This window comes from Salmo trutta, chromosome 5, assembly GCF_901001165.1.
Source record: "Salmo trutta chromosome 5, fSalTru1.1, whole genome shotgun sequence".
Classification (NCBI taxonomy): Eukaryota; Metazoa; Chordata; class Actinopteri; order Salmoniformes; family Salmonidae; genus Salmo; species Salmo trutta.
Genome location: NC_042961.1, coordinates 54,109,682 through 54,135,125, shown reverse-complemented (window position 1 = coordinate 54,135,125; position 25,444 = coordinate 54,109,682). Strand labels below are relative to the sequence as shown.

Genomic DNA, 25,444 nt, shown 5'->3' with positions numbered 1-25,444 from the left:
CTCCCAACCAACCACCTGATATTGAATGTTGTATAGTTGTTGCCATCTCTACCTCCCAACCAACCACCTGATACTGAATGTTGTCTAGTCGTTGCCATCTCTACCTCCCAACCAACCACCTGATACTGAATGTTGACTAGTAGTAAATCAAATGTATTTATAAAGACCTTCTTACATCAGCTGATATCTCAAAGTGCTGTACAGAAACCCAGCCTAAAACACCAAATGGTAAGCAATGCAGGTGTAGAAGCACGGTGGCTAGGAAAAACTCCCTAGAAAGGCCAGAACCTAGGAAGAAACCTAGAGAGGAACCAGGCTATGAGGGGTGGCCAGTAACCATCTCCAGAATCTCCAAGGTAATCTGGTTTACCAGCTGGTTCTATCCCTGAACCTATATGCGGTAGCAATTGAGACTGGTAACGATGTTATCACCAAGGATTTGAACTTATCTTTAATTATTATAATCCAATATACAGATAGCTGCCAAAATAAAGGAAACACCAACAAAGTTTCTTAATAGTGTGTTGGGCCACCAGAACAGCTTAAATGCACCGTGGCATATATTCTAAAAATGTCAAACTCTATTGGATGCGACACCATTCTTCCACGAGAAATTCCATAATTTGGTCTTTTGCTGATGGTGATGGAAAACACCGTCTCAGGCACCGCTCCAGAATCTCCGGTAAGTGTTCACGTCGGTTGAGAGCTGATGAGACACACACACACAGTCCCTATGCTCCTTTGATACCCATCTTTCAAAGTCACTTTTCTTCTAGTCCTGGTAGTCAGAATAATGGGCAACTGAGCATTTTTATTTATGACCCTAAGCATGATGGGATGTTAATGACTTAACTCAGGAACCACACCTGTGTGGAATCATCTGCTTTCAATATACTTTATATCCCTCATTTACTCAAGTGTTTACCTGTATATCCATAGTGATCTCAAGTACTGTGTGTCAGGTACTGCGTGTTTTAACCCTTCACTTCCGCTCAGATGTCTCTGCCATTCTCAGAAAGGTCAGCATAGCTGAGGAATTCCTCTGGAAGAGAGCGCTGCTTATTCAGGCTGGTCTCAGACTAGACGTAACATAGTAAATGAATATACGGGGCACTCATATTAGTATGAAATGTTGCGTTTGGTATGGTTACATAAGGCAAAAACAAAAAGGAGGGTAGTTAGTCGGGGTAGCATTTGAGATAATTAGCAACTACTTAATATTTTTAGAATGTTAGCTAACCCTTCCAATAACCCCTAGCCTTGCTAATGTTAGCCACTTAACACTAGCTTTGGCCACCTAGTCAAAATTAGCTAAGAAAATGTTTAAATTTGTAACATATCATGCAACATGGATGTACATTCACAAATTAATACATGCCACACTAAATGTAAAAGTATTATACTAATATCAGTTTAGAAAATTTCAATTTACTATGTTACTTCTACCCCTGAGACCAGGTTGGCTTATTCTGAGCAGTGCTGAGGGAAGCAGTCCTGGCTTATTTCAGGCATTAAGGACCTGACAAGACACATTCTCCTGGAAGGGGAACACAAGTAGTTAACCACTTGTTTACCATGTATTTTGAGTTACCATGTCTTATGTTAATGCCATATCTGGCTGAGTAGTTTTAATCTGTTAACCTATAATTAGCAGAAACATGCACCATACACACATCTTGATTACAAACAGCTCAAAGACATTCTGGCCTGGAGCATTCCCACTTGGAAGTTTTTAATTCACAAGCACAGTCCAAGTAATGGTCAACTGAAATCACACGGCAACCGAGACAAACACACCAACATGGATAACGTCCATTACAGAACTCAAGGTTATACTAAGTCAAACTCTGTATTTCCTGACACAAATAAGTAAGCTAAAAAAAGAAACAAGCAAAACCATTCAGGGCAAAGAAAAACAGCTTACATTAGACAATCCTGGCATGAAATCTTCCTATACGTGTCTGTTTCATTGTTTACCATTTTTATAATATGTAAATTGTAAAATCTTCCAACTCCAGCACCACATTTCACGGTAGCCTAGGTGTGTAAAAATGTCATTGCACAGTGCCACCTGCTGGTGGACACAGCAGGTGCCAAGATCCTCCAGTCCAGTGGTTTTAAAACCTCTCGGGACCCCCAGATGTTTCACAATGTTGTGGAGCCCTGAACTAACTCGCCTGATTGTCCTAGTCAAGAGCTTGATGATTAGTTGAATCAGGTGTGCTAGCTGTGGAATAGATCAAAAACATGGAACGACTGGGGGTCTCTGAGGAGAGGTTTGAGATCCACTGTATCCGGACTAGTACAACTAGAATAAAACCATTTTTCAAGATACATACGATATACATAAAGAAAATCTTTGATCGGGGGCCAAATAATTAGCCTGGTCCACCATCCTGACTGCTGCGCACGCTCTCTCGTTTCATTTCACTTCACAAATAATGTAAATGGAGAGATCAGGATGGCCGTATGAGGCTACAAACTAATACAGCGGAGAGAAATCCAAAGAGAAGAAAAGGGACAGATATTTGCTTGACATAACTGGTAGAGTGTTACTGAATGTGTAGGTGAACACACGTTCAGAATGGTACAGTACATAGTGGAAATGTCCATATGAATACCGAGTTCAGTAGGAACAGCTGTCCATGTACTGCATGTGTGTTGCTATGTAATTATACACATTTCCTTTTGTGTATGTCAGGGAGTGTGTGTGTGTGTATGCATGTGTGTGCGTGCGAACAGACAATCTTGCGGTGTTTAAGAGTCGTCTCCGTTGGCGCTATCTCCATCATCCTCACCTTCCTCCTCTTCATCGTCATCTTCCCTTCCTCGACTCTTCACCTGCAGAGAACATTCAATAACCTGATATTAGACACTGAGTCCCAAAATGTCACCCTATATGGTGCACTACTTTCTACCAGGACCTGGTCAAAATTAGCGCACTATATAGGAAATAAGGGTGCCATTTGGGATGCACACACACTACACCTCAAACTATTTTCCGCTCCATTCCCTCTCAAGTGCCCCCTCAAGTACTGATCTCGCCTCTCCTAAATCTCCGCCCCCTCAGTTTGCTCCGCTCTTTAATCCCACGCTCACCTCCGCCACCCCCCTCTCGCCTCCTCTCCTCCTTCATCCCCCTCTCACCTCCTCCTCCTCCAGTAGGTCTCCCTCCTCCTCTTCTGAGTCATTGAGCAGTTGGCTCTCCCTCTCCCTCTTCAAGCTCTCCTCCTTCTTTCCTCCGCAGTGGAGAGGAGACACCTCTCCGAGTTCCGGCTTCCCACTACTCTTCATGTCTGGAGAGTGAGGGGGATGGGAGGGAGAGGTTTATTGATAAACAAAAATATGTGTTGTTTCATACCTAATGTTTGAAAATGCAGTGGGAAACAAGTGTACTTCCTCACTAGTGTCTGTGTACTTCCTCACTAGTGTCTGTCCCGTCCTACCTAACTTCTTGGTGTGGTCCTTCTCCATGCGCTCCAGACTCTCCAGCAGGTAGTCCACCTTGTGTTTGATCTGGGTCAGCTCTCTCTTGATGGTCTGCAGGTCGTCTGCCTTCACTGGGTTAGAGAGGGGACAGAAAGAGTCAGAGGCATACATTAACAGTAGGTATGGATTTCACTTCCATATAATGAACATGTTCATGTGTCTACAGTGTAAATGACCGGAGTCAATTCAGAGTTAGTAAGTGTGTGGTTATATTGTGTGTAGTGGGGCTTGCAATACCAGCATTGTGGGTTTGATTCACGGGACCACCCATACGTAAAAACACATGCAAGCATGAGTAAGTCGCTTTGGATTAAAGCATCTGCTAAAATGGAAAATATTATCATATACTCGAGTATAAAATACATTAAGAACACCTGCTCTTTCCATGCCATAGACTGCCCAGGTGAAAGATATGATCCTTTATTGATGTCACTTGTTAAATCCACTTCAATCAGTGTAGATGAAGGGGGGGGAGACAGGTTAAAGAAGGATTTTTAAACCATGATACATGGATTGTGTATGTGTGCCATTCAGAGGGTGAATGAGCAAGACCAAAGATTTGGGTGCCTTTAAACTGGGTATGATAGTAGGTGCTAGGTTTGTGTCAAGAACTGCAACGCTGCTGGGTTTTTCATGCTCAATAGTTTCCCGTGTGTTTCAAGAATGGTCCACCCCCCCAAAGGATATCCAGACACAACTGTGGGAAGCATTGGAATCAACATGGGCCAGCATCCCTGTGGAATGCTTTTCAACACCTTGTAAAGTCCATGCCCTGACGAATTGATGCTGTTCTGAGTGCAAGGGGAGGGGGGGGGGGTGACTCAATATTAGGAAGGTGTTCCTGATGTCTGGTATACTCAGTGTATGTCGTCACTGTGGGAAGTGTCAAAAGCATCTATAATTCCATGCGTGTGTGTGGTACTGACTGGTGCGTGAGGTGGAGACCCTGCTCTGGCTGCTCCTGGAGGATGAGAAGTTGGTCTTGGTGCGTCGGCTGCCCCCTGCTCCTCCACCTCCTCTTCCTCCACCGCCTCCACTCAAACTGACCCGGGGCCGCTTGGAGGGGATCACCGCCCGGGACAGGGGGGGAGGAGGTGGAGGGGGCACACGGGACTGGTACGGGTACATCCTACAACAGCAAAACAAACATCTCATTCTTTATCCCTTTTGTCAGTACAGGGTGTGGCAACCGAGAAAGGAAGACTCACCGGTCATAGTAATCTCTCTGGAAGTCATATTCCAAATCAAATGAAGAACTGAGGAAGAAAGCAAAAAGAGGGAGAGAGAGGGAAACAAGAGAGAGGGACAGAGAGAGAGCGAGAGAGAGAAAGCATGGTTGGAACAGTAGATTGCATAGTTCAACATTTACATGTATTTATTTTTATACAAAAAGGATTGACTGGAGCACTTGGTAAAGATCCTATTTAAATTCACACACCTGTACATATCTCCCGCAGAGCGCTTCACAGTCTTCAATCTCTGATGCTTCGGTTCACAAGCAAGGTTAATGTCTGAGAGAGAGAGAGGGGGGGGAGACAAAGAGCAGAGAAAGAAGGAAAATTAGAGAAAGTTTAATCAAGATGGGGCTCAAATCCAAATGATCACATCTACATCTACTATGCCTTCAGAAGAGGGAAACCTATTGGAGGTAAAGGGAAGACATAGAAGGAGCGGAAAACGCAGCCCAGGTTCTTACCCAGCACCTGTCCTACGATCATTCTCCCATCCTCGCCCCCTACGGCGGCCCGGGCATTCCTCTCATTGGCGTACTGGACAAAGGCGAACCCCTTGTGCACGGAGCAGCCCACTATCTTGCCGTACTTGCTGAAGATAAAGAAGGTTACATTATTGCCCAACGTACAACGAATGGAAACTTGTCTTCTGCTACATCCCAACCCCTCCATAGAAACATGTACACAGGGGCTGGAGAGGTGGGAGCAGAGATTAGACATAGTACTAGGCTTGCGAAATTCCGGTAACTTTTCTAAGTTTTCCAGTAATCGTGATTAGATGATTCCGGATTTCCTGCTTATTCCCCTCCTGATTCCGGAAAATGTTCCAACCAGAATAAATATACACTGAACAAAAATATAAAACGCAACATGTAAGGTGTTGGTCCCATGTTTAATGAGCTGAAATAAAAGATACCATACATTTTCCATTCACACAAAAGCTTATTTCTCTCCAATTGTTTTGCACAAATTTGTTTACATCCCTGCTAGTGAGCATTTCTACCTTGCCAAGATAATCCATCCACCTGACAGGTGTGGCATATCAAGAAGCTTACTAAACAGCATGATCATTACACAGGTGCACCTTGTGCTGGGGACAATAAGAGGCCACTCTAAAATGTGCAGTTGTCACAACACAATGCCACAGATGTCTCAAGTTGAGGTAGCATGCAACTGGCATGCCGGCTGCAGGAATGTCCACCAGAGCCGTTGCCAAAGAAATTAATGTTCATTTCTCTACCATAAGCTGCCTCTAAACGTCATTTTAGAGAATGTCTGTCTGTAATAAAAGCCCTTTTATAGGGAAAAAATATATTTCTGATTGCCTGGGCCTGGCTGCCATGTGGGTGGGCCTATGGCTGCACAGTCACGTGAAATCCATAGATTAGGGCCTAATTTATTTATATTGACTGATTTCCTTATATGAACTGTAACTCAGTAAAATCTCTGAAAATGTTTCATGTTGCATTTATATTTTGTTCAGTAATATATATATAAATAAAAGGGGAATTTAAGAGAAAGTTACTGGAATTGTGCAACCCTGCATAGTACTGTCCATGCTCCCGACCTGAAGATGGCCTCCACGTCTGCCTTGGTGACCAGGAGAGTGTTGAGGTTCCCAATGAAGACCCGGGAGTTGAGGGAGCGAGGGTCAGTCTTGTTGGTAACGTTGCCAGCCATCAAGCTACTGGTGGTGGGACACCGTTGTTTATGAGAAGGGGATGAAAGGAGAAGAGCAGGGAAACAGAGGGGAGAGAGAGAGAGACATAAGCTGAGTGTGTGGATATGCGTGTCTGTGACCGTGTGCCTGTTTGAGGATGCTTTTCAACATAAACTAGACCTGATTTCAGAGTGTGTGTGTGTGTGTGTGTCTAATCACAGACACACACAGTTGTTTAAAACAAGCATCCCCTTCATTGTGTATGTAGGTCACTTTGGGTGATGGCTCACAGTACATGGTGACTGTATAGGTGGACTTTCATGTGCCTATAATCTAATGTAATGGTTTGTTCACAGGAAGGTGGGGGTTGTCATTGTCACATACACACACAATGTTTGTCAACAGCCATTCTGCACAGATTTCAGGGTTTAAAGCCTTCTGTTCCTATATCTATAGAACATATAGGCAGGGTTGAAATAGCCAGAACTCACTCCATATTGCCTGTACCCTGGACGGTCGTGGTCTGCCTGCCTGCCTACCTGTTTCTGTTGGAGAGAAGAGTGTCATTATTGGTCAGCCGAGCTGGAGCTCAGCAATGCATTGTGGGAGATGTATTGCATCTACAGGGAGGGGGCGATGTCTCTAGAATGAGAAAAAGTTTCCAGAAGTTCAGTATTTCTTGTTTTTGGATCAGTGCTGCCCCCATGAGGTACTTGAGGGGAAAAATATACCACACACATAAAAAACAAAAGTTGTGGCAGTAAAGCAAGAAGTAGCGCCCCAAAAACCTGTTGGACAAATAGTATTATCATAACAAACAAGACTTAGCATGACAAAGTACCTGAGCATACTGCAGTCATTAGATACACAAACAACATGATCCACGGCTGGCATGACGAGATCAGAGACGCTAAATAATAGAATGACTGCATCCCATGCCACCCTATACCATACATAACGCACTATAGGGGCTCAAAGGGCTCCAGTCAAAAGTAGTGAACTTTGGAGGGAATAGACTGCTATTTGGATACATCCAATAGCATATTAGCTACCATGTGTACTCTTGACGCATGACTTCTCATAAATGTCTGTGAACTACATTAACAGGAAGTGATTTAAGTCAGTGTCTTTCATTATTAGACTTTTTTTGTGGTAAATTGAATCAAAAGTCCCAATTGGCACCCTATACCCTATTTGGTGCACTGCTCCTAACCAGGGCCCATAGGGCTACGGTCAAAAGTAGTGCACTTTACAGTGAACAAATAGGGTGTCATTTGGGATGTAGCCATGGGATATGTTATTACGTGGTGTGGGGAGGACATTCTCAAATGTCTGTCTTTGTAAATCCCAAAGCAGAGCCCCTCATGGCTGGTGTCCACTTTCATAATGATAAAAATAGAAGGCTCCACAGCGCTCTCTGTACGGTGGACACGCACACATTTCAGATTACACTGCCGTGTTGGGTCTGGGTGTCTATCCAAAAGCTTAACGCACTTTTCAGTTAGTGATTTTGGCTAGGATGTGCTGTCACGCCTGGCCAGTTGACAAGGCTGGGTTAGTACCTACCAGGGTCGATGAGGGGAGAACGCAGGCAGGTCATGTGACCCTAGTAAGAGGTGATATAACACGCACAGCTGTGACTATTATGGGCTGGAGAGGGACATAATCATAGAGTCCCAATAATCTCTCCTTTCTCCCGAAGCGTACCGTTGTTCCCCACAAATATAAAAAGCATTGTATTGGCATAGGCCAGTGGGAGTTCCACTACATTTATTATTTGAGTCACTTCCTTTCAAGAGGAAGAGATAATTGGGACATGGCCCTAGTCTGGTTGATTCCAAACTGAAATGTGGTACTACATGGTGTTGATTGTGATATGGGGGGAAATCAATAGTTACATATCAGAACATTATTTTTGACAACAGTCTATAGTTTTGACAATATTGCAATATAATTTGTGCTAGTTGGCTGTACCAAAACGACGCTATTTTTTGGAATGCCGAATCGCAATAAAATGACCATACATAACTTATTGGCACCTGTATGCTAATAATATCGTATCGCGATGTCCCTTGCCTTATTGGTGATACTATAATGCAGTCAGGCTCATATTTCCCTTCTCTTCCCATTTAGATATTTTACAAGAAGTGAAAAGACACACCACATGTAGAATTGTTTAAGAGCGCAGAACAGTTTAGGTTTATATTCAAGGCTTTCATAGGTGTGTTTGTGTGTGTTGTGCTTCAACATTTGTCACGTATGCCAACATCTCCAGTTAACAAGTAGTTAGGTGAGTATTTCTCAACTCCTGGTAAGTTGGGGGATCCGGTTTCTCAGCAGCCCCTTCGATGGTTTTACCCGTCACCGATTTTGTCAGTTACAGTGCCTTCAGAAAGTATTCATACTTATTACACATGTTGTGTTACAGCCTGAATTTAAAATCAAATATTCTCAGCCATCTACACACAACATAATGACAAAGTGAAAACATGTTTTTAGACATGTTTTCTTAATTAATTCTCTCATTTACAAAAGTATTGTCAACCCGGAGTCAAAACTTTGTAGAAGCGCCTTTAGCAGGGACTACAGCTGTGTCTTTCTGGGTAAGTCTAAGATTGTGCAACATCTGCCCATTATTCTTTAAGCTCTGTCCAATTGGTTGTTGATCATTGCTAGGCAACCATGTTCAGGTCTTGCCATTCATTTTTAAATAGATTTAAGTCAAAACTGTAAATTGGCCACTGTCATCTTGGTAAACAACTCCAGTGCAGATTTGGCCTTGAGTTTTAGGTTATTGTCCTCTTGAAAGGTTCATTAATTTCCCAGTGTCTGATTGAAAGCAGACTAAACCAGATTTTCCTCTAGGATTTTGCCTGGATGCATTTAAAAAAAAAAAAATTTGTACACGATTCCTTCTTTTCACTCCGTCAATTAGGTTAGTATTGTAACTACAATGTTGTTGATCCATTCTACTATCACAGCCATTAAATTATGTAACTGTTTTAAAGTGAACATTAGCATCATGGTGAAATCCCTGAGCGGTTTCCTTCCTCTTTGGAAACTGAGTTAGGAAGTATGCCTGTATCTTTGTAGTGACTGGGTGTATTGATACGCCATCCAAAGTGTATTTATTAACTTCACCATGCTCAAAGGGATATTAAATGTCTGTTTTATTTATTTTTTACCTTTGTGAGGCATTGGAAAACCCCTAATCTTTGTGGTTGAATCCGTTTGAAATTCACTGCTCGACTGAGGGACCTTACAGATAATTGTTTGTGTGGGGTACAGAGGGGAGGTAATCATTCAAAAATAATGTAGAACACTATTATTGCACACAGTCAGTACATTTTTACACCTGAACTTATTTAGGTTTGCCATAACAATGGGGTTGAATACATTTCAGCTTTTCATTTGATTAAATTTGTAAAAATTCCATTACAAATAATCCTAATGACATTATGGGGTAGTGTGTGTAGGCCAGTGATTTATTTATATATATTTTTTTTTTTTTAAATCTAAATTTAATCAATTTTAAATTCAGGTTGTGTAACAACAAAATATGGAAAAAGTCAAGGGGTGTGAATACTTTCTGTAGGTGACCAATTTCTAGTTTTTTTTAATCAAGAAAAAAAAAAGTGGGAAAGTAGGGGATCAATGTGAAATGCAAACTACTAGGCTACTCAAAACTACAAAAACAAATGGACAGTAGTGATAGGCCATCACAACACAAAAGCAGCAGAAAACTACTTGCTTTAGGGATTTCCAAAAGGAGAAAAAAAGGCTACTTCACAAAGGCAGAAAGAAAAAACTAAACTAGATTCAAAATCGATGTCAACGTGGAGGTGGGAAAAAAAACAGGAGACCAACTTACGATTTGTCGCTGCTCAAAAAAGATGCCTCAAAAACTAAAAAAGGGAAACAAAAAAATGTAAATTAGAAGAGAACACCTGTAATGTTGAACTGAACCCATAATCAGAGGCTACTAACTATGCTAATGATATAAGATTTTGAAACAAATCATTGTGATTGTGTTAGTGGCCATATACGTGTATAGGCTAAGTGGTAACCATCTGTACATAATGTGGTGTGGGGTCAGGTGCACACCTCTTAAACTGTGTCAAGACCACATATTCCTTTCCTTCAAGACTTCTGGCCCTGTATTCACAAAGCATCTCAGAGTAGCTGTGCTGATCTAGGATCAGTTTTAGATTACAATGACTGGATGGGAGGGGGGAGGACCTGATCCTAGACCCCCACTAGTCAGAGACGCTTTGTGAATGTGGGCCCAGACCAGCAGGACTTGATTAAAACAATGAAAAAAAAAAAAAACGATTCAGTCCAACTAGTCAGTTCTCTGTCGTGAAGGGAAGGAAGCCATTTGAGAGAATTAGGACACAGCCGGTAGGTCTACTAGTTAGGGCTTGTAAATAAAAAGGTCTGGGTAAGGCCTACAGAGATGAGGTGATCAACAACAACACATTTTTAAAAACTGTATCCACTGGTGCAAAAATCAGCTCCCTGAAATTGTCATACTAACAGTGCATCTTCACATCATCAATGCATACCAACACTGCCTTTAAGCACAGGAGATTTCCTACATAAGAAGCTTTGTTCACCGATCAGCTCTAGTAGGCCTAATGGACGTTGATCACATAGTAGTCTGACCACAACTATTTCAACAGGCTACACATTTGAATAATGGTCAATAAAAGCACAAATTATGGATGCATGAAATCTCATTCTGCACAATATTTTAATTATTCATATCACAAAATGCAATGCCAGGGTAGTCTATTTCTCGATTTAACAAATGTCTTTGCTTACACAATACACCGTATTGTTTGTATTCCAGTGCAAACGAACGCCCACTTTCACTCTTCATAGTGAAAAAAGATAATGCCTCAGAAATTACGTCATTGTTTCGAGAAATAGGGCTAATGCAGAGAGCACTGTTGCGAACCTCAAAAATAAGAAAGCCAAAAAGAAAACGTTGGTAATATTTCTGAGCAGTCAACTTCAACAACCGAAATTCATGTTACAGGGTCTTAAAATGAAAAGGTTGAACGGTATAAAAACCCTTTTAAAAACGTCATTCCTGGGAGGGGAAAAGACGACCATGATGTTGACCACATACTACTAGGCCTAATCATTTGTCCAGTCAGATTGGAAACAACCTTCGATCTTTCTTCACATAAAAATATTACCATAAACACACAAAATGCTCTTATGGTAAACTTGGAAAAATGAAGGTTCAAAAGTCCTAATTCGAAAAGTAAAGCAAAAATTACCGCTGTGTAGAGAGCTAACCAATACTAGTCACGCGCAGCCTGTTTTCCACCCGTCGCTGCAACAAAATGCACGCCTTTAAAAGCCAACACAAATTCAGAGAATGCAGTCAGAAAAATCCATTAAAAACAAAAAATAAAAAGTCCGAAAGAGATCAGTTCAAAGAAAAAAAAAAAAAAAAAAATCTGAAAAATGTTCTCGATTCAAAATACTCACCAGGAGCTCAATTATTGAAAAATGAGTACAATTTCGACGTTGTGTTGGTTGGTGTCTTATATGATCCGTTTCCAATTCAGTAGGCTGATTGTACTGTACCTTGAACCAGTTAACACGAAATGGCGCTGTGGCTACGCATAGCAGTATGTTCACTCCTTATCCGGAATACTGGTATCTTATTGGATCTACTCAGGAGAACGTGACTTAAATCTCTTCGGGAATTGGTTGATATATCACTAAGCCCCGCCTAAGAGGCGCCTCCACATTCCATCTTTGAACAGTAGACTACCATCTGACTGAAACAATGCACACATGCATAGAAGTGCAACAATAGCCCCCACTACAAAATAACACATATGTACTGAACAAAAATATAAACGCAACATACAACAGTTGAACTATTTTACTGAATTACAGCTCATATAAGGAAATCAGTCAACTGAAATGAATTAATTAGGCCCTAATCCATGGATTTCACAGCAGAGCAGACGCACAGCCATGGGTAGGGCTGGGAAGGCATAGGCCCACCCACTGGAGAGCCAGGCCCACCCGCTGGGGAGCTAGGCCCAGCCAATCAGAATGAGTTTTTCCCCACAAAAGTGCTTTTTTACTAAAATAAATACTCCGTTTCATCAGCTGTCCGGTTGGCTGGTCTCAGACGATCCCGCTGGAGAAGAAGGCGGATGTGGATCCTGGGCTGGCGTGGTTACACGTGGTCTGCAGTTGTGAGGCCGGTGGGACGTACTGCCAACTTCTCGAAAACGACGTTGGATGGGGCTTATGGTAGATAAATGAACATTCAATTCTCTGGCAATAGCTCTGGTGGACATTCCTGCAGTCAGCATGCCAATTGCATCATCCCTCAAGACTTGAGACATCTTTGGCATTGTGTTGTGTGACAAAACTGCACATTTTAGAGTGGCCTTTTATTGTCCCCAGCGCAAGGTGCACTTGTGTAATGATCATGCTGTTTAATAAGGTTCTTGATATACCACACCTGTCAGGTGGATGGATTATCTTGGCAAATGATAAATGCTCACTAACAGGGATGTAAACAAATCTGTGCACAAAATTGGAGAGAAATACGCTTTTTGTGTGTATGGAACATTTGTGGGATCTTTTATTTCAGTTCATGAAACATGGGACCAATACCAATGTTGCGTTTATATTTTTGTTTAGTGTGGATCAGTGGAGGTTCCTCAGAAATGGAAGGGGAGGACCATCCTCTTCAGTGAATTAAAAACATTTTTAAGTATAGTATATGTTGGTAGAAAAATGTATGTTGAATGTCATAAATGCATTTTCTGACAACAAAAACATAGTGACATTATTGATGTCACTAACACACAGAAAATACATGTGTAAAAAGGAAATCCATGTTTGGCAAGTTTTTTATGTTTCACATACATGTATATATAGAAATATGAAACATTTGTCAAAAATATTTTTCATGTCTACGCATATATTTACACACATTTTCAATACTGCTGTGTTAGTCTGACTGTGGATAAGATTGTGTTTGTGTCTGAGAATAAGTAGGCCTATGTGCTTGTTGAAGTGCACGACAGAATATTTTATAGCATTGTAGCATACAACATGCAGGGACTATGGTATGCTAAACTGTATGCATTTACAGTGACTATAGTCACCTGTGTAGTAATAACAATGCATGATTCTACAAACAGATGTAGACAGAAACGCAGGACAGACGACACACTTCAGTTCATATGTCACCACTTTAGCTTCCGGGAGAATCGACCTGAAACACCAAGAAATAGGTAAGGTGAGTTTGTGTCTGTGTGTGTGTGTGTGTGTGTGTATGTGCGCGTGCGCATGTGTGTGTGTGTGTGTGTGTGTACCTCTGATATCAGTCTTCTTACTGCGATGGCGTGGAAGGGTAGAATCTAACTGAAAGTCAGATTCTGGGGTCTTCAATACTTCCTCTAGTTTGCACTGCTCCAAGTTCTCCTGACGAATTAACAACACACAGTTATGAAAATGAAAAATTCCTAATACACATTTTATTCAGCTACTTATAATTGATGTATACATGTGTAGTTCCACTTAAAGCTGGAAATCTGCCACATCCGTTTGCAATATGACTATGTCTAAGTAGCTTTACACAAGCCTGTTTCTGTAGCATGAGGCAGCTTGATGTACAAGTACACCCTCTGGACAGGACTGTAGTCTATCACAAGGCATTATTCCCAATCTAACTCCTTAATGCTGAGTGCCAAGCAGAGATGCATCAGCTCCCATTTTTCCATTCTTTGGTGTAAGTCAGCTGGGGATTGAACTCTCAACCTTGCAATCTCAGGGCAGACACTCTAACCACAAGGCCACTGAGTTAGTAACAACAACGACAAAGACGTTACTTCAGACAACGAACCCGTTTTTTCCCCTCGGACGTCACTGCATGTGCAATAGAACAGCAGAGTATGTACTAGGATGTTTTTTTCTACCACTTTGCTGGATTCTAATTTTGAAACAAAAGCATTAACAAATGTGCCTGGGGCAGTCAGTGGCTTTGTTTCGCCTATCACGGATCAAGTTCAGTATAGTCCCTCCCTGTTTCGGCTGTTTGCTTCTATTTGGTTCCTATTGAATACACTCCTGGTTTTAGTGACACTGTCACTTCTCTCCCTCTCTCTCGCTCTCCCATCAGTCTCTACCTGAGAAGGTGTCTGGTGGTGGTGGTGGGGATGGTAGTGGTGTTTGTGGTTAGGTGCAGGTGAGCTGGGACTCTTTCCTCCTTTCTCTCGCTCCCTCTCTCTCTCCCTTTGTTGCAGGATGGAGAGACGGGTGGCTCTGTATTCCAGGGAGAAGTCACTGACGGTCTTACAGAAGTCCTCCGCATTCGTCTCTCTCACCATCGTACGAGAGTAACCCAGAAACAAAAGGAATGAGTGAAACCTGCAGATAGATAGAGCGAGAGAGAGTAGAGAGAAAGAGAAAAGAGAGAGAGAGAGAGAGAAGAGAGGGAGAGAGAGAGGGAGATAGAGAGAGAAAGAGAGTGTGTGAGAGAGAGAAGAAGAGAGAGAGGGAGAGAGAGATATAGAGAGAGAGATAGAGAGAGAGAGAAATAGAGAGGGAAAGAGAGAAAAATAGAGGGAAAAAAAGTGTGAGAGGAAGAGAGAGAGAGAGAGAGGGAGGAAAAGAGAGAGAGAAACAACAACAATCACCCAATTTTAGTGTCATAGCTGCTTATTCCAGATTTATGAATCTCTAAACTAATCAAATCAACTTTAGAAACTACTTATAAGCCCTTTATACATAATTTTAAGCGTACCTTAATGTAAAGTATTGTATTAGGTCATGTAAGTAAAGTTACACTCTTACACAAGTTACAATATTCAGACATCACCTGTTGATAACCCTCCGATGGACAGCTCTCAGTACCTTCAGCCTGTCCTCACATTCCTTCAGGAACGTAGGTAACCTCTGTCGCAGGGTGCCCTCCCGCGCCCCTCCTCTGTCCCGTCCTCCTCTCTTCTTCTCATCCTCCCGTTCTAGCAGACGCAGCTGGTCCCATGAGGATTTGCAAAGGGCCTCCAGCTGTGAGAGGCTGGACTGGACCTGGGTGTAGTCACACTGGGAGAGAGACAGGGGAGGGTTGAGATCAGAGTGGTCACACACACACACATTCCCGCTAACATACACGTAGATATACACTACTCCCTCTCTCACACACACACACACACACACACACACACACACACACACACACACACACACACACACACACACACACACACACACACACACACACACACACACACACACACACACACACACACACACACACACACACCTTGCTGGTGCGGGTGACAGAGGTGATATCAGAGTAGAGGTCTGAGGACTGTGGGTAGAGCTGCAGGAGCAGAACACACATATGGTACAGCAGAGGCTGACGGGAGTGTGTATCTCTGACCTGAGACAGCTTCCCCAGGTAACTCAACTCAAAACCACCGGCCTAAAGAGAGGGAGAGAGAGAGGGGGAGAGACAGGGAGAGAGAGAGGGAGGGAGAGAGAGGGCGAGAGAGACAGGGAGGGAGAGTGAGAGAGGGGGGAGAGCAAGAGATAGAGAGAGAGACAGGGAGGAGAGAGAGAGAGAGGGAGAGAGACAGAGAGGGAGGGAGAGAGGGAGAGAGAAGGACAGAGAGGAAGGGGAGAGAGAGAGAGAGAGAGAGAGAGAGAGAGAGGGGCGAGAAAGAAAGTTAGATTGCTAGGATTTAGACCAGGATTTCCCAAACTCGGTCCTGGGGACCTCAAGGGGTGCACGCTTTGGTTTTTGCCATAGCACTACACAGCTGATTTAAATAATCAACTAATCATCAAGCTTTGATCATTTGAATCAGCTGTGTAGTGTAAAAAAAAAGAAAGACAAGTGCACCGAGGAGCGCAATAGATCACTGCAACAACAACAGTGAAAAAAGAGGAACTAGACTAATACAAAGGAGTTGATGGTGGTATGTTGTTCACCTTGCATCCATTGAGGAAGTTACCAATGGCTAGCACAGTGGCCAAGATGCATCTAAAGGTCTGATTGGCTGCCAGCTGTTCCATGGCAAGCTTCAGGTGGAAGAGAGGCTCTGCAATTTCCTGGTTATATAAATAACATACAGCAATAGGTAAGCAACACATTCACAATAAGTGTCAAAACTGTCAAATAACTTCAGTGCACGCAAGTATTAAGACAACAGAGTTGTATTCATTAGTACACAAACATATAAAAAACGTTTTTTGGTGAAAAAACAAGTATTTCTTATTGGACGTTATTGGACGCTTATTGGAAGTTCAAGTAGTCCCTCTGTGTTTCAATCCTTTTTCTTCAGTTTGTTGCCTAATGAAAGCCACCCTGCATCACACTTCAAAGTTTAAAACCTCTACAACTCCTCCGCAATAAACCATAATGCCACAAGGTGACAGCCCCTTATCCATCCATCCATCCATCCTCCACCTCCTCTAATCACTCATTATGCCTTCCATTTTATGACACTCAGACACCACCTACTCTTTCCATGGTGTCATAGTCCAGAGCGAAAGCCCAGAGCTGAAGCCTGGGGCTCAGGTAAGTGATCTCCCCCAGGGTTAGGAGACAGAGCTCAGCTGGGGCCAGAGGCGAGTGGGGGGACTCGGCCTGGGCCTTCCTGATCAGAGACAGCTCCTCTTCACTGGGGACCAGGGACTGGAGACGCTGGATGGAGAGAGAGAGAAGGGATTTAGATGGGTGTGAAAGTCAGTGGAGAAGGTATGCCTGTAGTAAGGTACAGGCTGATGTACTGTGGTAGAGATGAGTTCGCGGTAAGTGGAGTATAAATTAGTCCTACTAGTATAAGATGCAGTGAGGAAGGTGACATACAGCATAATACTATTTGCCTCATTGTATTTTCAATGTTGGCTTTGCAATGGTTTATGAGTTATCAGTGAAAGGTCACTATATATGCAGTCAAAATATACAGTGAGTCATGATAGTCGTCTGTAGTGGAGACTCAACCTGTACGTCCTCTCTGTCCAGAACACTACAGTCCATGGTGTAAATGGCAGGAGGCAGCAGGTGGGGAGGAGGGAGGCTACTGAGGGCAATTGTGATGATGTTACTCCGTTTCACCCCCAGAACTGAGACAGACGGCAGCTTCTGGAAGAGAGGGGTGGGTGGAGAGAGAGGGAGATGGTAGAGTCCAGTCATACACAGTGATCACCAACCCTGTCCTTGAGAGCTGAAGGGTTTGTAGTTGTTTGCACCAGTCCCAGTTGATTCCACTGTGTTAGTGCTGTACACTTTGTTCCTCTCAAAGTACACCAACATTAGCCAGAATACCTTACAAAATTAGCCTTACATAATTATCCAGAGCACCAAGAAATTGGATTGCAGAGCACTCAAGAGAGCTCTGATTTCAACTCTTACCTGCCTTCCCATCAGCACGCTGCAGATGGAGCCATTTCCCTTGGTCTCAAACAGGTACTCGAGCCGGTTGGTGTCCAGGTGCACCGGCTCCAGCCCAGCCCAGATGGTCTGGGGCCCAAAGCGGCTAACCCTGGGTAGGGCGGGCAGGCTGTGTAGCTCCCTCCAGTGGAGCTTTAAGGTACGACAACCTGAGGGTTTCCCCATGGAAGAGGCATATCCTGTAGACAGGGGAGGGGGAGGAGCTGAGGGAGGCATGGGAGGAGGAGGAGGTGGTGTTTGGAGACATGCTGAGGTTTGGTTGGTCAAGGTGCCTCCGTCTTCCTCGGCGCTGTCCAATCCCAGGTCCTCCTCATCCCACAGGTCGGAGAAGTCCAAGGTGTTGAGGCAGAGACGAGGTGCAGACTTTAGGAAGGAAACCCAGGATTTGTCGAGGCCTGAAGTTAAGGGCATGTCCTTGATTTGATAGGATTGTGTCATTGGTCTTTTCAGGATTGCCTTGGTTTTGTGGTATCCGGAATTTAGGTTTTCAGCTATAACCTAATGGCTTTGGTTTATTTTCACTTTTTAAACAGATTCTTCAGAAAAGGTATTGGCTTTTTGTTTTTTGACACACTTAAAAAAAAAAAACAGCAGTTAAAAAAACAGTTAATATGAGTGTTCTTCCTTTTCTGAATACGCAGGAAAAAGCAGTAAATGAACACCTCCTATCATCTCTTTCCTTCTCACCCATTCATCCTGCAGGTCTTTGAGAGAAGAGATTCAATCACAACACTCAGATTTCCCTCTATAACAATATCTCCATACTAATCCTGTTATCTCCTCTCTTGTCAATCTGTGACCACTGAATGCAGGCCAAAACCACATAACTGCGCCATGATCCACAAACCACCTTTCCCAATATTATTCCCACAATCCAGAACTTGCTTTAGGTGTCATTTTCTTCCAAAAAAGAATTCTCTTCTGCTTCTACTTAGGACTGTAGAGCAAAATTGTCTCTTGAACGGATAGAATGTGCACCAATTGGATCGGTTCAGAGTCAGATGGGTCCAGATTCCTCTACAAATTCAGGGTTCAATTCTGATGTTGATGTCCAAGGAATGGTTCTGTTGTGTCCAACTGTTTTCATGCAATGACCCGACCTGGTTTCACAGAAACTTCTCTCTCTCTCTCTCTCTCTCTCTCTCTCTCTGACTCTGTGAGTGGTCTCTTCTATCAGGGCTGAAATGTATCAGTCTCAGTTTATTTGAGTTGCACCCTTTTCCTTAATTTCCTTATCGAGCCAACATCTCCTGTTTAAATTGCTTCTTGTGTATACACAACCCTACCCTATCTGCTGCTGTTGATCTCCCTCCCTCCCTCCCTCCCTCCCTCTCTTTGCTCCCCCCATCACGTTCATAATGGTCTCTTTCTGAAGACATACCGGGCTCTCAGCCTTTTCTAATCGTAAAGAACGAGCCTTTGAATGTGATTTGTGCACATAGCATAATGAAAAAGAGTCTTTGTAACCTACATGATTTCCAGGCCTAGTCCTGCCCAAAGCACAATAGGGTCAGTTGTGTTTATGGTCCTTTGCATGCTTGACAGCCATAATGACATCACCCCTCCTATAGCTATTACAGATGCAGGATCTTAATTTGCATGAGAACTTCCCTGCAATGCAGGAAATATAAAACTTGGAGTGTATTTGTGGTTTAAAAAACATTGAGATTTCAGACTTCATTTTCCCTTACGAAAAATGTATCAACCCCTCCAAGAATGTCCATTAATTATAAACCTCATAATAATTCACATTTCCTGTTGCTGCAGGATTATTATCCGGCTGTACCAAACGTGCTCAAATTAAGATCCTATGTCTGTAGTCTTATAGGCTCCAAACAGTGACATATACACTGTCTGTACCATGCAAACCTTAATGGTCTGAATGAAGGCCTGATTGTACTTAGGCCTGTAGAGTGTGTCAATTATTGTTTGCCCGTAGGTTAGATAGACTTATGTTCATTATAGCATTTGTCATGTGTGAATGTTACTGCCATACATTCGCTTCTTTGTCTTACCAGACTTGCCACAACTGATGTAAAATAAAGTTGTTCTTTTCTAGTCTATGTCAATCTGAATGGAGGTCAAAGAAGGTCCAGTTGGAGAATAAGTAGAACATGTCTACATACATGTTTTAGGGAAGTACAATTATACACTTTTAATTAACAAAACATGCAAAAACAGGACGAGGCCTAAACTACGGTGCACTGCTCACTTACTACTCAGTGAGACCCTTGTTCACAGGCGCAGCTTTCCTCGTGGGAAAATACATTTCCGACGGGGTTGCTTTGATGAATCTGTCCACGATCGCGTCAGACGTAGGCGGCGACTCTGCTGTCTCTGGATATTGTAGACTGTCTCCACAACTGTTTGTGTTTGTTTGTAAGCCTCCGGGACTCCGGGGATATCGGACAGATCTGGGCAATAATTATGTTTAATCATTCCCAATTAGGTCGGAGGAGATGGAAGAGACCCCAACGACTCTTTGACGTCAGGGTCAAACAACATGTAGAGGTCGGTCTGTGGGAGAAGTCACTGTAAGCCAATTCAATTAGGATTGTTCCAATAATCCATTAGATTTTTTTTATAAATATAAAGAAATAGAATACTATGCTGTGTCATGTGTAATATGTGTAGGGGGAGACCCTTCCTTCTACAATTGTTTTGTTGTTGCCCTCCCCCTCATAGAATTAACTCCAAAATAATGTTTACGATCACAGATAACAATAACTGTAGCGACCCTGTGTTTATAAACATAGATATGGACTTTCTCACTTCAGCAAACATTTGTGGCACAGTCGATGCCACGCAGGGCTACGGGCCAGAGTTTTGGGTGTTTGCCGAGCACCACGGCGGACGAGCTCACTCTCCCTGCCTGTTACATTACACCTACACTACGATCAGAGCCAGCTGCAGACAATGATCAGCTAGGGGGAAATCTGATTTTCAATATTTTGATGACGTACCTGTATTTATAATTGTATAAAATATATGCAAAAAAGATTCCACCAACAGGTTTCTGGGCCAATGTACAACACAACCAATAAACTTCGGTCGCTTCAATATCACGGTTTGCGTTTTCAACACCACAATAAATAGTATTACGTCAATCTCGACTAACAGAAAATACATCCTTCTCCACCTTGTATGCCTACCCAGTATTAAGGCTTGGCTTGACAATCTCTAAATGTCATTAAACTTTTTGGTGTTTTGTTGTCTTTCCATTCATCTATTGGCCGCTGGACAGTTTGGATTGATTGATTGATTTTATTTGTCACTCCTAAAAAATACAGATTGTATATACACACAGTACAATGATTTTTAAAAGTGATCGGGAATGCACAATAAAGTCGAGGACTTGTTTTTTTACATAAATACATACAGTTGAAGTCGAAAGTTTACATACACCTTAGCCAAATACATTTAAACTATGTTTTTCACAATTCCTGGCATTTAATCCTAGTAAAAATTCCCTGTCTTAGGTCAGTTAGGATAACCACTTTATTTTAAGAATGTGAAATGTCAGAATATTTCTAGAGAGAATGATTTATTTCAGCTTTTATTTCTTTCATCACGTTCCCTATGGGTCAGAAGTTTACATACACTCAATTAGTATTTGGTAGCATTTCCTTTAAATTGTTTAACTTGGGTCAAACGCTTCTGTTAGCCTTCCACAAGCTTCCCACAATAAGTTGGCTTAATTTTGGCCCATTCCTCCTGACAGAGCTGGTGTAACCGAGTCAGGTTTGTAGGCCTCCTTGCTCGCACATGCTTTTTCAGTTCTGCCCACTGTCACGGGTGTCGTAGGGATTAGACCAAAACGCAGCGGGAACGTGTAAACTCATCTTCTTATTTTATTAAAGAAGGAAAACAAAAGAAACACGTATACAAAAACAACAAACGACACTAAACAGTCCCGTCAGGTGCACGAACACAAAACAGGAAATAACTACCCACAAATCCCATAGAAAAAACACCCCTCTTAAATAGGACCTTCAATTAGAAGCAACGAGGAGCAGCTGCTTCCAACTGAAGGTCAACCCAATAAACACCACATAGAAATATACATACTAGAACTAACATAGAAATAGACTAACAAGAACATAGCCCAACAAACCCCGAAACACTCTAAACAAACACCCCCTGCCACGCCCTGACCAAGCTACAATAACAAACAACCTCTTTTACTGGTCAGGACGTGACACCCACACATTTTCTATGGGATTGAGGTCAGGGCTTTGTGATGGCCACTCCAATACCATGACTTTGTTGACCTTAAGCCATTTTGCCACAACTTTGGAAGTATGCTTGGGGTCATTGTCCATTTGGAAAACCCATTTGCGAACATGCTTTAACTTCCTGACTATTGTCTTGAGATGTTGCTTCAATATATCCACATAATTTTCCTTCCACATAACTTTCCTTCCACATGATGACATCTATTTTGTGAAGTGCACCAGTCCCTCCTGCAGCAAAGCACCCCTACAACATGATGCTGCCATCCCTGTGCTTCACGGTTGGGATGGTGTTCTTTGGCTTGCAAGCCTCCCTCTTTTTCCTCCAAACATAACAATGGTCATTATGGCCAAACAGTTTTATTTTTGTTTCATCAGACCAGAGGATATTTCTTCAAAAAGTACGATCTTTGTCCCCATGTGCAGTTGTAAACTGTAGTCTGTCTTTTTATATGGCGGTTTTGGAGCAGTGGCTTCTTCCTTGCTGAGCGGCCTTTCAGATTATGTCGATATAGGACTCGTTTTACTGTGTATACACATACTTTTTTACCTGTTTCCTCCAGCATTGTCACAAGGTCCTTTGCTGTTGTTCTGGGATTGATTTGCACTTTTCGCACCAAAGTACGTTCATCTCTTGGAGACATAATGCGTCTCCTTCCTGAGCGGCATGATGGCTGCGTGGTCCCATGGTGTTTATGCTTGAGTACTAACAAAATCCTAACTATATTTGTAAGTTGTACAGTAGACGGTGTTTGAAAGCAGCTTGGAATCTAAGAAAGCACCAGAACCACGGAAAAATCAGTGGAATCTCGCATTTTGCAACACACGGTTTGAAAAAGCACGTGATCAAACGAAGCTTCGGACGTTATTGATGACGTACTTGTAATAAAGTGATACATGCATTGGGACAATGCCACGAAGTTAGCTGCTTAGCAATTTCGACGCATGCCTCTGAGCTCCGGTATCAAACTTAAGATCACTACTGTAAACCAGGAGTTTCTCAACGCCACTGTTTATGATAAAACTAGGCCATCAACTAAACCACTGGTTTACAGTAGTGATCTTAAGTTTGATACCGGAGCTCAGAGGCATGCGTCGAAATTGCTAAGCAGCTAACTTCGTGGCATTGTGCCAATGCATGTATCACTTTATTACAAGTACGTCATCAATAACGTCCGAAGCTTCGTTTGATCACGTGCTTTTTCAAACCGTGTATTGCAAAATGCGAGATTCCACTGATTTTTCCGTGGTTCTGGTGCTTTCTTAGATTCCAAGCTGCTTTCAAACACCGTCTACTGTACAACAATGTTAACCTGAAAAGTAGCCTAGTAGGTGGAGTAGGGCGCTATGGAACATTCTGGGTTATGAAGGTATAAGGTTGAATCCTGATGTAGGCATGCTATTTTTATAATTGTTTAATGTGAAACCACATTTTCTGCACAGTTTTTCAAATAATTTGTTTCATTTAGTACAGTATACTGTAATGAACAGGCAGGGAGCAGGTCTCGAACCCTCGACCTTCAAGCCCGAAGTCCGGCGCGCTATCGACTGTGCCGCAAAAGCATGCTCGAGCGGCAGAGTCGATTTCCGCGCTTATAAACCCAGGGTCGTTACAATACGTTTCTGTACTAAGCATCCCAAATAATGCCATAGATTTCATTTTGAAATATAGTACACTTGAAGGCAAAAAAAGGGAAGCATGGTGTAAAATGGGATACCTGGTAATCCAACTGATTATAGGCTACTGAAGCCAATGATTTACCGCTGTGTCGGGGAGTTTTGATGAAAACAGTGGGATATTTTTTTATATCTGATAATCACACGGTGTTATTTATTGCTGAACAGCAGATGTCACTAATGTGAATTGTGAACAGATAATGAAGCTACCAGCAATAAACCATTCTTCAGCACAATTTGGTGAAAGCCTTTAGAAATCCTTAGTTTTCCATCACTAGTTTACAGGCCACATCATGCTGGCTTGCAAAGTGACATGTAATCCTATTGGAATCCAGACAGAGTTAAGATATCAAACAGTTAGAATGTTTATTTACACACAAACTGCATTCAGAATGACTGTCAGGGTTAGAACTCTTAATAAAGTAAAAAACATTTAAAGTGGAACAACCATTTCAGTAATGGGTGCAATAAATATATTTAACTGATTGGATTAGTTTAGTTTGATTAATCTTATGCTAAACAAAGATAAATAAGCAATCAATCAATCAATCAATGTACATGCAAAACCACAGATATTAAAAACAACCTCCCAAAAATATTTACCTGCAATAGAGCATGCTGGGAAATAGTTTTATTTAACCAGGAAAGATCCAATTATTATTTTACAATGACGGCCTACCCGGCCAAACCCTCACGACACGGGGCCAATTGCACGCCGCCTTATGCGACTCCCGGCAGGTTGTGATACAGCTTGGGATCAAACCAGGGTCTGTAGTGACACCTCTAGCACTGAGATGCAGTGCCTTAGACCACTGCACCACTCAGAAGATATAAATGGGTGTGGTTTTGATGGTACTGCTTTACTCTCCACAGTGTAAAACAATAAGTCTGGTTATTAACACAAACACTGGGGGTTCTTTTACACCCCTGAGTGTTAATTTCACATGTGCAGAGTGAATTTAATGCCTGAATCATAAACTAGAAATGTTACACTGAAAAATCAGCACTGTCCAATTTGCTGCGAGATAGCCAAAATGTTTTGGTTCAAACGTCAGCCAAGCATTGATCATCATGTCACCAGAATAATACCCTCAACATGTATTGAAAGGAGCGTCAAGCTTTCACCGCCCTGTGAAGTTCATTATAACTTATTTCATCCGTAGCCTAATAAACTCCATGCTTTCCCAAGTCGTAGTGGGAGGACCACACAACATATCATTGCGTGACACCAAGTTTACTTCAAAATAGATTATGGTTATTATGTCAATATTTTTGCATTAAAACATTTCCCATAATTAATTTTACAGACACAAAAAGATTGTCTGTGGTATTTAGTTTTATCAAACATTTGGAAAGTTTACTGACAAATCTGCTGTTTTCATTGGGGGTGGACGGTAGCCTAGTGGTTAGAGCGTTGGGACATTAACCAAAAGGTTACTGAATCGAATCCCCAAGCTGACAAGGTAAAAATCTGTTGTTCTACCCCTGAACAAGGCAGTTAATCCACTCTTCCCTGGTAGGCTATCATTGTACATAAGAAAGTACTTACCTAGTTAAATACAAATCTGTCCTGATATTTTTTTTGCCTGATATGCACTTTCCTCGCATTAAAAGGTTGGATGGAAACCTGGTTAATGTCAAGCTATTTTGAGGACTCCCCCACTAAATGTCGAACTGTTTCCTAGCAAATTGAGTTATTTTACAG

General features: G+C 42.3%; 2 protein-coding genes across 7 annotated transcripts; both read right to left on the bottom strand.

The window, feature by feature from the left end:
• Positions 1-1,703: 1,703 nt before the first annotated feature.
• On the bottom strand, positions 1,704-12,023 carry hnrnpc (heterogeneous nuclear ribonucleoprotein C). 4 transcript variants are annotated; one of them, XM_029754279.1, is made up of 11 exons: positions 11,884-12,023; positions 10,253-10,286; positions 6,873-6,926; positions 6,289-6,408; positions 5,186-5,313; positions 4,928-5,000; positions 4,698-4,745; positions 4,416-4,618; positions 3,447-3,560; positions 3,148-3,296; positions 1,704-2,841 (listed from the first exon to the last, which is right to left on the bottom strand). In XM_029754279.1, the coding sequence occupies exons 3-11, from the start codon at positions 6,875-6,877 to the stop codon at positions 2,758-2,760; spliced, it is 924 nt and encodes a 307-aa protein (XP_029610139.1). In that variant the 5' UTR covers positions 6,878-6,926; positions 10,253-10,286; positions 11,884-12,023; the 3' UTR covers positions 1,704-2,757. The 4 variants fall into 4 exon arrangements, with proteins under 4 accessions (XP_029610139.1, XP_029610142.1, XP_029610141.1 ...); XM_029754282.1 differs by having other exon boundaries at positions 6,289-6,405; XM_029754281.1 differs by lacking the exon at positions 10,253-10,286.
• A 1,233-nt stretch (positions 12,024-13,256) lies between these two features.
• si:ch211-63p21.2 (FH1/FH2 domain-containing protein 1) lies at positions 13,257-19,097 on the bottom strand. Of its 3 annotated transcripts, none has more exons than XM_029754277.1 (9): positions 17,792-19,096; positions 17,381-17,518; positions 16,898-17,080; positions 16,366-16,485; positions 15,695-15,856; positions 15,248-15,474; positions 14,556-14,796; positions 13,743-13,851; positions 13,257-13,642 (listed from the first exon to the last, which is right to left on the bottom strand). In XM_029754277.1, exons 1-9 carry the CDS (start codon positions 18,266-18,268, stop codon positions 13,614-13,616), a joined length of 1,686 nt encoding a protein of 561 aa, XP_029610137.1. In that variant the 5' UTR covers positions 18,269-19,096; the 3' UTR covers positions 13,257-13,613. The 3 variants fall into 3 exon arrangements, with proteins under 3 accessions (XP_029610137.1, XP_029610136.1, XP_029610138.1); XM_029754276.1 differs by having other exon boundaries at positions 17,381-17,521; positions 17,792-19,095; XM_029754278.1 differs by lacking the exons at positions 13,257-13,642; positions 13,743-13,851 and having other exon boundaries at positions 14,583-14,796; positions 15,283-15,474; positions 17,381-17,521; positions 17,792-19,097.
• Positions 19,098-25,444: the final 6,347 nt, after the last annotated feature.